At 41.1% G+C, this 13,415-nt stretch overlaps 1 protein-coding gene across 1 annotated transcript in view; it reads right to left on the bottom strand.

The window, feature by feature from the left end:
* cpped1 (calcineurin-like phosphoesterase domain containing 1) overlaps nucleotides 1–13,415 on the bottom strand; it is a 32,364-nt gene that overhangs the window by 9,759 nt on the left and 9,190 nt on the right. Inside the window, exons 3-5 of the mRNA XM_035659641.1 lie at nucleotides 7,970–8,142; nucleotides 7,423–7,548; nucleotides 7,097–7,229 (exon numbers count right to left, since the gene is read on the bottom strand). Coding sequence (XP_035515534.1) covers nucleotides 7,097–7,229; nucleotides 7,423–7,548; nucleotides 7,970–8,142 — 432 coding nt within the window. The remainder of the gene's footprint in view (nucleotides 1–7,096; nucleotides 7,230–7,422; nucleotides 7,549–7,969; nucleotides 8,143–13,415) is intronic.

Raw genomic sequence — 13,415 nt, 5'->3', positions numbered from 1 at the left:
CTGGGTGTTTAAAGGGATAGCAATAAGCAGGTACTCTCTATTATGAAACGATGTGCCCACCTTCAACCAGAAATGGCAACTCATAACTGAACATTTGCTGTAGTTCTCTGCTGGAATGAAAACTTAAGATCTTGTAGTCTTGCATGCACTGCTCTAGGCTACCACTGCCTCCAGGATAATGATAACTGGCACCCTTCTGGGAAAATTACCTTGATTTGACAATGAGGAGATACAATATACAACTCATTGCACTTTGCTTCACTTCAATCAAATACCGTATACTCTGTATATTGTTTTCCAAAGTGTCTTCGCAGTACAATCAGTGTGGGTTGCCTGGTGGGACTTAAGCCCTTAACTGCGGTAATGTTTGTGTCATGGCTTTAGCCATTGGGCGACATAAAAAATAAAATCCTTCTCCTTCAACTGACAATACCATACTAAACCCATTCAGCCATATAGAAAAAGAACCATATAATCGTGCTAAGTGTAAGTGTCTCGCTTTACCCACTGAGCTATACATACACAGGAAGCACAGTACATGTTCAGAGAGTGTTAAATAGCAGTATTGCATACAGTAGAGGATTGTTAAGTCCAATTTCAACTCATTTTTGTCTCTTCGCAATGCTTTGCTGCATTCTTCCGTTTCTCTTTCCTTGCTGAATGGGTGCCCTCGCAAAAACATGCACTCTCTGTGCTGATAATTTCACGTCTTGTCTCGGTCTCTGCGGAAATCCCATTTACCTGTCAGCCTTGAAACAGTGCTGGTTCTTTTGTGCTTTTCTTTGTGATAAAGACTCCCATCTGGGGACTGGCCTTTGCTTTGACAGACAGAGGTGGGAAGGGGAGAGGGAGGGAAGGAGGGGGGTTGTCTGCGAGCTCAGAAAATACCCAGAGTAAGCAGTCAGAGTGATGAAAACATATTAAATGCTAATGGAGGAAAATTACCCAGAGTCAAATTGAATTCTGGTCAGGGTTGCAGAAAAATCCACAGAAAGGAGGAGAGGAGTCCCTTTCGCTATGCGACTGTGTTTTGTTTACATTATGATTTTTATATGCTGCAGTCATTTGAACTGTGTTCGCCTTAATTGGTGGATATGTTTGAATATTCTAAAACACCTTTACTATTTAAATGCTAATAGTGGCCGCTGTTGTAAACTGCAAAATAAAGGAATAAAGGAAGTAAAGAAACATCTGTCCACATCTGGTTATGTTTGATGTTTGTGCTCCTTCCTTCAATATGCCCTCCCCTTGTGTCCCTTCCTACTCCCCATCATCTCCCTTTCATCTCTTGGTCACTGATTGGATTTGCTAATTACGAGCTAAGTTCCTATCTTGCCACTAAACCTCCCCCCTAACCATGATTACCTCTAGGAGAAGTCATTTTCCTGCAGACCTTTCCTCCTTTTCTCCATCTCTCTCTTTGACACAAACTTAATGTGGTTTTGAACAAAGCTGTCATCTGCACATCTGTGAGAATGGGCTGCGTAGGAGTGAACATGCAACGTGTGCGCTTGTATTGAAGGGCGGTTGTCATTAAAGTGCAGGTCTGGGAAATAATTCATCATGAAATGGTGGCTGTTGATAATTTGCATGACAGAAGGATACAAAATGATGTAGCGTGGTGAGGCATCTTGCAGCCCCAGCTCTCCATAAATCACTCTCAGCCATCAGTCACCACGCAGCATCCCCTTCCTATGTCCTCCAGTAACACACACACATAAACACACACACACACACAATAACAAAGGGAGCTGGGAAATGAAAGTAGTCAGCATGTCATCTATCCCTCAGAGAGCATGCATGCCTTTTGGCCATTTGGTTCCCAACGTCATACCTAATCATCCTGAATTTACCAAGCTATGATCCCCATGTTTCTCAAGTACGTCAGGTCTAGAAACTGTTAAGATGCAGAGATGTACATGGGCATGGTAGTGGGNNCCGGGGGGGGGGGGGTAGTGGAACTCAGGGCCCCAACCTGGGGAGGATCCTCAAAAAGCCTGGAGTTAAAAGTTTCTTTTTAATTGTAACAGCTTCAGTCCCCCTCCACACAGGAGGTGTTCAGGCACTGTACTGAGTGTAGGTCACCCACTCAGGTCTGGTACGCAGTAGGGGAGGAAGTGTGAGGCGAGCGGAGGTGAGATGTGATGTAGCTGTGGGTAACTAACGACAGAACTGCAAACGATGGCAGAACATTTTTGAATGAGTCAGAGAACTTGCATCAGCTCAGAAGTGAAACTACAATTTAATAATGACTATATTTAAATAGACTGCAATATTCTAATATTAAAACAATTTACTCAGTGTAATTTAAGGTACAGTGTGTAACATTTTGGAGGATCTATTGGCAGAAATGGAATAGAATATTCATACGTGCATACTAGTGCTGATGCTTCACGATAATCAAATCAAGACCTGCATAACCAAGTTTTACTCACATTATTGGACAGACAGATGAAGAAGAAGGTTTAAGGTTTATCTCTGCTCTCAAAACATAATACTGAATGTAATCTTTGCTGCATCAATCAATATTTTTATATTAACATAGAATAAATTCCTTTGTGTAATGTTAAAAGGGTTGCTCATAGTGACAAACCCATTGAGAATCATCACCCGACTGTGCCAAGAAAATCATTGTTTTGGTTTTACAGCCTGCAGCTTTAATGTTTTGGTTCAGATCGAGAGAGGCAAAATAGGCTAAAAAGCTCTGGGTGCAGGCAACATGGAGGGAAATTAAACATTCTTCATTTGCATACACTATCCACATTGTCATAATACAAAGCTGGTTGAAACTTTTGCCTTTTAACGGGGTATCTATATTATTTACCAAAGGTCTAAAATCCATCTTCATAGTATTGTAAACCCTTGGATACTGTTTCAGCATCTGATAAGCCTTTAAACTCATGAATCCATTACTAAAACTGGCCTTCCTGGATCGCATCATCTCGGTTCCTGAACAAAACGCCCCCATGAACGCAGCCCCAGTTTTGAGTCTGAATGCCCAGTAAAACATCCCCACCAAGCCCCACCTTTGGTTGCGTTAGAAAGAGGGACTGAGACAAAGAAAAAGAGAGAATTAGAGAATGAGATACAGAAAAAGCAAAAGCATTATTCAGTCTCATCATTAAAACAATGGGGTTAAAGGCTTAACCGTGGCCTCTTATCGAATCCCCAGTGGGTGATAAATGTGCCTTCGCTTTTGAACAGAGTAGGACCCTTGCTGATAAAGACAACCAGCGGCAAGAAAGAGAGAAAGTGTGAGAGACGGAGAAGGACAGACGGAGAGACTATGCAGAGCAGCACACGGCTTATCTTCGCCTCTAATTAGCTACTGTATGTACAACTCTACAGCCACTAGCAATGTTGGGAATTCCAATGAATTTCTCAGCTGCACTCTTGTTTTTGTTTTTCCCCAAACATAACAGGATTTGGAGACAGCATGGAAGTGTGTATCTGTGCACACGTTCGTTCGTCCTTGTTTGTACGGTATGTGTGCTGACGGTATCCTGAATGTAGGATAAAAACCTTGGAGGAGGAGGAGGAGGAGGAGGAGGAGGAGGAGAAGGGCGAAGGAATCTAATTACTGTACTACCATCTATGAGGAGAGGAGAGGCTGAGAGCACTACTGGGATTTCTGCAGTTTCACTCGCCTCTCGGAAAGAAGACACTGGTTCCCAGTGACGGGAGTAAAATTTTGTCTTAAAAGAATTTGGATGTGCGGAAAAACCTGCAAAATTCAACATCCTCAACAAGCAAGCAACCTACAATTTTTGCTAATGCTGGCTGAGTTGCATTTATGCACTGAAAAACTGGAGAACTATGGAGAGCATATTTACTATGATTACGGGTATGACAGTGATGAGGCAGCACAGAAGCAACCATAAAAAGAGTAAAGAAGTTCCTCCAGGGTTTTTAGGGCTTACCAATAAACTGACTGTACTGACTGAACAGTCATCTACCAAGTAGTATACCACAAATGAAGTGAAAACAAGTTGTCCTGTTTTGTTTACGGGGTTGTCATAACAGCAAAGCAACCCATAAATCAGACTTATTTGTGCATTCGAAACATGTCCTTTTCTAATCAGGGGCTTGGTATAATCTCAAAAGATATTAAACACATGATGCAAGCGCACAATTAAAGGCAAGATTTAATATCAACCAAATCACTGTCAAATCAGACATCATAGTAATTGCTTGTGCAATTAAAAAGGGATTGCACGATACTTTACTTGCCCGAGAGGGGGTCATCACACAGAGACGGTGTATCATTAATATGAGTTGGATCGCAGTCAACAGTTCCCAGGGTGGAACCACTCGCTCTGATGAGCCACGGGAAGACTAATTGGTGTCACACCTTTCCCCATGCACGGCTGTGCTGCTGAGATAACATATAGATACTTACTGCAGAATATATCATGCATAGAAAACTGCTGCAGACACCCAACAGCAGTAGTTACAACCTCTCAAATGCTGAGCCAAATCCCCAGCTGCTGTAAGTCAACTGACACCACAAAAAGACACCTTAGCAGTGTGCGCTTACTTACGAGGATTGATTGGATGCCAAAGACACATTTGTATAACATCTAGTGATTCCATACACTTTCTTAAAAAATTACCATTACTAAACAAAGAACGAGGAAAGCCATCCAATTTTACCTCTTTGTTCTTGCCAAACTGCTGTTCCTCTTTGCTAAAAAAAAGAGCCAATAAGAACTTTAAAACTTTGAGAAGAATATCCTTTAAGAGTGTTTGAATAACGTCAAGAAACACTCTTAGGATGTCATAAAGAGCTTTCCAGGGTTTCATTAAGGGATCTTCTTTTTACACAATAAAACATGCAATCCTTCAACTGTAAACTCGCTGCACAAACATAGATAAGAGTGCTTACTGTAATGTAAATCTCAGTGCGGAAAAACTGCTTAATCTGTGCCAATGCTCAACTGTTCCTGAATGGACGTGTGTGTGTGTGTGTGTGTGTGTGTGTGTGAGAGAGAGGTTAATGATGCTGCCCTTTACTGTAATGACAGTAATGATCTCCAGAGTACAAGAGCACATCTGGATCACAGGGTGGAGCGGTGAGGACAGACCAACATGGGACGGAGATGATGCGTGAATAACGCAATTTAAAGAGGGGAAAAAAATTACCATAGCCAATCCAGCCAATGTCCAGAAGAGACATAATTTACCACGGATGAGAGAGAACACAGCCCGCACAGACAGGAAGACAAACAGCACACTTTCCCTGGCGCTCTTTTGTTCTTCAATATGCAGTAAATAACAGTTTTCTGCAATTTCTCGCTTGTTTCCATTATTTTCTCCTCTAAAAAGACTGGAGTCTGTCCATTGGGATATTTTTAACCAGGCGATACCTTGCCCTGCAGGAAACTTCATGCATGTTCCTACAGTGCCTTCATTTTGTGGCTCACATACAAATCTGTGTTTCATGAAGTTTTATACACAAATAACTTCTGGTACTGGTAATAAGGTATCTGCTTATTTTTTTTTAATGCAACATGGGTACATTATGTAAAAATATATAACCCTTTTGTTAATATTTATGATGAAGCTGATAATGCATTAGCGTAGACAATTAACATTAAAATGTTTTATTAGAATATAGCAATTCTAGACTTAGATGTTAAAATACCCACATAATTCATACTCATCTTTCAGTTGTAATTTTAAACTTCAGGCTTTTCCTCACTCTTTATAGATTTCCTATGATCTGAATGGCTATGAATCTTTCTAAACATGACAAAATGAAGGTTAACTTCACAGTAACATTGGAATTCTCCATCTGCGCAGTATAAATAGAGACATTTCTAGATAAATTCTTGAGACAGAGCTTGACATTTTGCCCGGGCCCATTGTTATGTATGGAACAGGACTGGACAGAGAGGGTGCATGAATGTGATGAGTAAAATATGACAGCTTGTAGATAAATCACAGGCAGCATAAAATCACATCCTTTCCCTTCTGTAATCGGAAGTGTTCCATATATTGTACTTACGTGTACTATGCACAGTACATGTATGTATATAGTTCACAGAGAACATGCCCAGTATGTAGTCTGAATTTATAATTGCCGGCAGGACATGTGTGAACAAGAGTGTAGATGAGAAAGGACACTTGTGCATTACATGTTCTGCACATACAGTAATACCCTCCTTTCCTGCATATAAAAAGCCTGTATGGATTGCCCTTTAAATCTTTAACCAGTGTTCCCTTAGAGGAGCAATCAATTATGAGAGAGAAGGGTCATCAGACCAAAACAGGCCAACATGGTTAAATACATGCTGGTATAATGGTTGGATAATGAAATTAATACCATCCCCCGCCAGTCACCTTGATGCATGATTGAGAAGCACAGCACAAGTCCGTATGAGCAGTCCTGTCAATCAGTTGTGCAGAAATGGCCAGATAGTGTGTGTGTGTGTGTGTGTGTGTGTGTGTGTTGAGTCACTGCTTTCTTTAAGACGTATTGTCCTTGTTAGAATTTCCCTGCCTGATACCCTTGTATCAGACTCTTATAAGCCGACAACAATGGATTTTGATTATGGAATTATTCTTCTTATAGGGACTGAATTAATTAATTGATTCAATTACGCCTTCATCGTGTGTGTGTGTGTGTGTGGCTGTGTGTGCAAGGAGCTGCTCCTGTGGTTCTGGCTAATGGCATATTAATCCTCTGGGTTGGGATCTTAACTGTGCTTAAGTTAGATATGCTAGAAATGAACAGGTTTAATAGGAATATTGGCTAAGAAGTATTAAGACCATTTCACAAGTGGCCTAAATCCATCATTACAGAACATACTAATGATATTTTAGGGGTTTTTTTTACAACAGGAAGCTGTTTAACAATAAAAGTTTATCTCTTTTGTGACTTTTAACTCAAAGTTAAAACTCATACAAACATACATACACAAATCTGGATTGACAAGACCTAGTAGTTAGAAGAGACAACACGTACTGTACGTCATGTTAAAGTGCCCTTGAACAAAACACTGGACACAAACCAGGCCAGTCACTTTAAGTTGGTCTGCATACAAACAGTAAATAGAGGTAAAAGTGCATAATGTGTGCCTCCCTGTTCTCTTACCTGCCTTCTTGAACCTGTCCAGCAGGTTTTGTCTGACTCCCCTTTGCAGGTTGAAGTAGTCATCCTCCTCATCGGGGGTCTTTAGGTACAGAGGAATGTGCTGGAACACCAGGACGTGTTTGGGTTTGGTTTCCTGAACAGAGATATATATGAGCGATGGGTTCATGACCACCAACCTCCAATGAAAAAACTCAATTTATGTGTCAAATGGCTGCAGACGGCAGCAATTGTCCAAACTTCCACACACAGCAAAGGAAGACATTATCTTGCTGAAACGTGTTCATAAATCAGATAAAAATAGAATCATGTCATAGATGCTATTCTACCGTTGAGGAGGAGGCTCTGCTCAGCTGCTCCTCCAGCCACGTCTCCTGGGCCTCCTTCAGCTGAGGGCAGGCCGAGGCATCATAGAACAATTGGGAGTTCAGAACCAGGCAGAAGACTCCACCCACCTGAGACAACAGTAGAAACAGGAGACAGAGTGATGTGCTAGATGTTAGTTATCTACACATCATTCATTTAATAACAACAATTTAAAAAAATCATTATTTTTATACCATAATGTATGTATATATTTCCTACATTTATTATTTTTCCCATAGTAATTCCTTTAAGTTGTGCAGCTGGAAAAACCTAACCAAAATACCAAACACACATATCAAAATAATCAGCATAACTGCAACATAATGCCTGGTGTGTGTAGGTCACTTGGTCACTTGCTTTGCACATACCCTCTGCGCAAGGCAAGCAGCATTTGGTGCCCAGGGCCCATGGTCATAATAAGCCGTCTTCACTACAGCCACTACTACTTGCTATGCCAATACTACAGCAATTACTACTACTTCTACCACGAAAATGTAGGTGTCTGCTCACCCAGAAACTGAAATAGTCATTCCCCCAAGCGCTGCAATACTGCTCCACTGTCCTGGGGGTGGGAGTGTTGCCCAGATCATGGTTCCCGCTGACAAATACCAGTGGGATGGAGGGATCTGTCCCCTTCAAGGCTGACTTCAGGTCTTGCTCCTGACCTTGCCTGAATGGAGTGTCTGGGGGGAAAACAAGGGAACTCACTGTCACAGTGTGAAAGATGGCTCTGTGTCCTTGTGATAAAATATGTGGTGGTTACAGACGTCCGCATAAAAAGACAAAACAATACTGACTTGGATCAGAAAAATCAATGCTTGATTATTATTGATAATAACATCTTACCTGGACTAAAATGAGTCAGACAGAGAAATATATATGACTGTTGATGAAAACTGTCAGATTGAGAGTGTGAAGGGTACTACAGGCGAGTGTCGCCTAAGGGAAGGGGGATTATTTGGATGATAATGATGACAGCGCAGAGAATGATCAATGCTCTGTACAGCTCGACTTCATATCACCATGGTTACTGACACGATGAGTAGTGTTCTGGTGGAAGCCTCCCCGATGCACGAGGCAAACCCAACCTTTTCTGCTGAGCCGAGCGCCGGCCACATCTTGTCACATTCACTGGTCCATGATGCATGAGACTATTGGTTTTTACAAGATCTTTACAATGTGTTCATTTGTTTGTTGTGTTAAAATCAGTAGTACTGTGCTATTAAGCCGGGAGTTCAGTGAAAGGAGAGGCGTACAAAAAGGAGGGAAATTTTTGAGCTAAATGAATTCAGTTCCAGTCTAGGTAATGGGCAGAGAATGTGTGAGACTCAGATCTATTTATAATTCAGGATGTATATTAAACAAACCTATCAGACACTGCTCTTAAGTTATCCCTTCCTCTCCATCGTCTCCTCTCTTATTTCTTTTCCCTCTTTATTCGTCTGAGTAATTATTTTACTGGCCTACTTTTGAAGCAAACGTTTCCTTGGATATTTGGATAGGACTCATTATATAAGAGCCTTTTTCCGAGAGAACATCTTGTGCACGACAGAGTGAGAGAATGCAGAGTTTAAAACGCGACCAGATAAAAGGTAAATGTCGTCTTCACCTGTCTATCTTCTATCATTAAGGTAGCCTGTCAGACTTCAAATTGTCAATACAACTCACAAACATGCACTCAAAATACAAAGAGACACAAAGGCTCTTTTTGTTATGTAAAACAGATTGTGTCTGACACCATATTACTGCAAGTCTTTCAGGGAGAGTAACTACTTCTGTGTAATTATATGCAGTGTAATCATTTCCTCATGAATAACAGGTAGTATTTGTACAAGAAAAAGATTAGTACTATAAAATGTTCACTGCAGTCAACAGTGTCAAGAAGTATTGCATCTAATTGGCTAGTCTAACATCGGCTGATGACACCTGAGGGTAAATCTTGTTAATAAATAGTTAAGCTGCCAGTGCAGCTCTAGCAAGTCTAATCTAATGGTCAATATGTGGGGCATAAAATACTGGGGCATGAAATATGTAAGCGATAACTTACAAAATTGGGACACCTTGGAGTGTGTTAATACATTTATGCAATGGCTGCCAAGTGTTTTGTGCACAAAGACATTACAAAATCCATGCACAACAGTAAAGTCCCTAAAATGCATTTTGAGTATGCTAGTGGAACATCATGAAGGATTTACAATAATGGTAAGGATACATGTAATATTCCTTACAAATTAATTTCCTTCATTTTGTTCTAAGAAACTATTTTTGCGCTGTGAAAAGTGAAACTCTCTCACTTTTCGTATCAACATTAATGAATAGATAAGTAGTTTGAGAAATGGTTTCAAGAGGGCGATATGCAGTGCAGCAAAAAAAAACTGAACATCTAGTTTGGTCTCTGGTGAGCTGACAGTTTGAAGCTGAGTCTTGATGAAAACGCTGACAGCTGAGGCCACAACAATGTGGACTCATTATTCCACAATCACAATATTTGACCGCTGCCACAATGATATACAAACAAAGGCAGCCGCACTAATGAAGCTGGGATGGAGAGTAAGGGGCTCAAAGGTTGTCATTTGAAATGCTGAGGCAATTGTTGCAGCTGGTAGCTCACAACTAACCCTGTTGTTAGAGACAATTGGATCTTAACAATCTATTCACAAGTGGAGAATGGTTTTTGGGTTTATTTCTAGAAGGTAAGTTTCTCCAAGTATTCAAAAACCACCATCAATGTGCCCTTTAGCAAGGCTCCTGACCTTGTCAACTGCTCCAGTGGAGCTGGTCGGTAAAAATAAAAAAAAAAGGTTTTTATGCTTGACACCATCCGAGTGTGAATGTGTGTAATCGAGTGAGTGTGAAGCAAGGTGGGGCTTAACGAGAACATGTAGCCGCACTTTACTCTCTTTGGATAAATGAATGTGAAAAAAAATGGCACTGGTAGCCAAACACAGTGGCAGGGACACTGCGCTGCCTTCTGCTTCCTCACACCTCCAGCTGCCTGCCCTCAACTACAACCATCCACTAATGTGGAAATATCCATGAATCATCCCTCAGCACAGCACAGCGCAAACTAATCCTCATACAGTACCCCATCAATCTACATTTGAGACCCCTTGCTTTAGATTAATGGGGAGTGGCTACAGGCATGACTCCATTAAGGCAGCAGACAGTTTAACATTTGTAGGTTTGTTTACATATGTCCTGCTGCAGTTGGAATGTCTGGACTGCTTATTCACTGTAAAATATATTTCATACTTCTGGTTACATCTGTCAGTTAGCATGTCCTCCTTCACTTCTCCTTAATCACTGGTAATAGTGCCATACAACACTGTGCAAATGACTACTTGCTTGGCAGAGGGTAGGATACAAGGGGGAGTAGAGGATTTGTAAACCAATTTCCATAAAGTAGGTCAAGATTATGCCAAAAAGAGTACTAAGGATGGCTGCAGATAGGTTAATTTCCTAAATAAGAATTATTACTCATGCACAATCAGCAAATAATGAAAGGTTGTGAAACATTTTATATAAACTACATTTTATTCATACATCTTCTTACCCTGCTTTCCTCTTTTGGAAAAAGCAATATATGTACTGAGTAGGGTATATAGAAGTAAAAACACAAGGCTGCTCTCTGCTCTCTTTGGAGCTCTGACTGAAAGGCTTTGTTCATTTAATGAGATTGTAACACTGTGATTCTCAAACCTTGACAGGAGACTTTGGCAGGTTCCCGTTGAGCCTGTCCAACACTATAAGCACTTCCTCAATTTCCTCTGAAGACTGGCTGTTGAGGCCTCAGTGCGTGGGGTCTTGCTGTCGCATACATTTTTCTGCATTTAAACAACTTTCAATGTGTGGGGACCTCTACATTTGTGACTAACTCAAGCACGTACTGGCACTGACAGGTCGTGCTGACGTGGCAATGGCCTACAGTTTCTGACAAGGTGGAAGCTAGGATGAAGTCATATTAAATGTATCCTACAAGCTTTCACACACGCAACCTAGCTACGTTACAGTACGCTGGATCAATTATTTGAGCGATTAAATTAAAGTACTATGAACTAAACTGTCACTATAGAACTAGAAATTTCCCGAGCTGATCTTAAGTAACGGTACCAGAGTGATCCTGGGATACTTTAAGGAATCGTATTGGCTAAAATAAAGCCAGTCAAAATCTGAACCTGTCTTTACTGTTTTGCCCACATACTAGTTTAGCAGTGCGGTTCTCCTTTACAACAGCTGGCTCCACAGTGCAGCATTTAGATGGTGGTAACAGAATCTTCCGCAGGCAGGTATTAGCTGTTGTTAAATAAGGTTCATTCCATGAGTAACAGGCCTAATTTAAACTTATCTGGTTAAAGTGCTCTCTCTCTCTCTCTGCAACCCAGTGTCTGCTCGGCCAAAGATCTTGCGTGAGGGAAAAAGCCCCACTCTGTAACACCACACAAGTGAACTGAAAATTTTCCGTAATCTCAAGACTTCCAATGGAGTGATATGTCTTCTCTCTAGTGGATCATATCATGTCAGTTTCAAGAGTCGCATTCTCCCAGTTAATCTTTCATTCTTTTGAACCAGGAGCTTCAGTATTTGTATCAAGTAGCTTGTATAGAATAAGGTGTGCCAAATTTAGTGGTCTCCAGCTGTTATTTCAATGTGTATCGGATATGACTCAGATAACCAATGTTAAAGGACTCAAAACAGGATTGTGGTATATATATAAAAAACCCAAAAAACTTTAGCATTCATAAAACCTCATCAGTATCACATATGGTCATGAGATTTGGGTAATGACTGAAAGAGTAGTTGGACTTAGACATCAAAGTGGAGCTACTTCACGTCTAGACCATCTCTTCTTCAAGACTTTCATGTACTTGTAGGTTGTTTACATGAAAAATGGCAGAAGTAGTTGTGTAAAATAATTGAAAATAGAGATTCAAATCCTGCCAAATGTATCACCTCCAAACACCTGGCTAATACTGCATGAAGTGGGTGTGAATGTTGCATAGTCTGTTTTGGAAAATTACAGAAACTGTTAGTTTGCAATTCCCCAAAATTCCAGCATTGGAAGGGTGTGGGGAGAAAGGGTGTTTGAAGCTGTTCAAAGAAGCACTTCTGATGGAGTATACTGGTGCCTTGAGGATGCCTCCTGGATGTCTCCCTTTAGAGGTTTTCCAGGCACATACAACTTAGAGGAGACCCCAGGGCAAAATACTAGGCAGAGTACATATACCATTCTTGGGATTCTCCTCAAGGAGACGGACCAACGGCTTTCAGTGTGACCTGGACTCAGATATGTTTACAAAACTGGATGAATGGAGGAATTTGTCGTGATATTTATTTATTGTCTTACAGGGTCTAAGAGGATGTTTTCACACTGACATTTTGAACTGTGCATCTCCTGGGCGACTATGAAATAGTGAAGTTTGAAAATGGTAACAGAGAGACATTTCTGACTGTCTACAGTCCTGGCAGTCATATCATTGTCCACAAGCCACTGGACAACCTTACCCTTAGATAAACATACACAGAACCTCCCTGCTCACACATCACCTCCCAAAAAAAATGCCCCAAAAACAAATTCTTTCAAGACTCTCTCTTCAAGAGAGAGACCAATTTTATCTGCCTTTGACGGTAATTAAACAGGCTTCCACAGTTACAGAGAGGGGACAGGGAAGTCCCTAGGCAACCTCTACTTCACCTTTGTGAGTTTTACACACATGTGCACATACGCTGAGGCGCACATATACTTGAACACTTCTCCCTGCTGTATCATGCGTAACATCCCTCACGAACCCCCAGAGACACAGCTTGAATCCTTTGTAGTGCTCATTAGGAGAGTGTTAAGTCCAGCATGTTTCTCTAATCTAATCAGCTCTGTATCTCGCCCCCCACCCCCCTCCGCCGCTGCCCCCCACCCTACTCTTTATCCTCTTCATTTGTCAGCTTTGAAAATAAGTGAGAG

This window comes from Morone saxatilis, unplaced genomic scaffold (assembly GCF_004916995.1).
Source record: "Morone saxatilis isolate NCDOM2014 unplaced genomic scaffold, NCSU_SB_2.0 Contig1, whole genome shotgun sequence".
In the NCBI taxonomy this organism is placed as follows: domain Eukaryota; kingdom Metazoa; phylum Chordata; class Actinopteri; family Moronidae; genus Morone; species Morone saxatilis.
The sequence above is the reverse complement of the archived record's forward strand: the minus strand, read 5'-3'. Positions and strand labels throughout refer to the sequence as shown.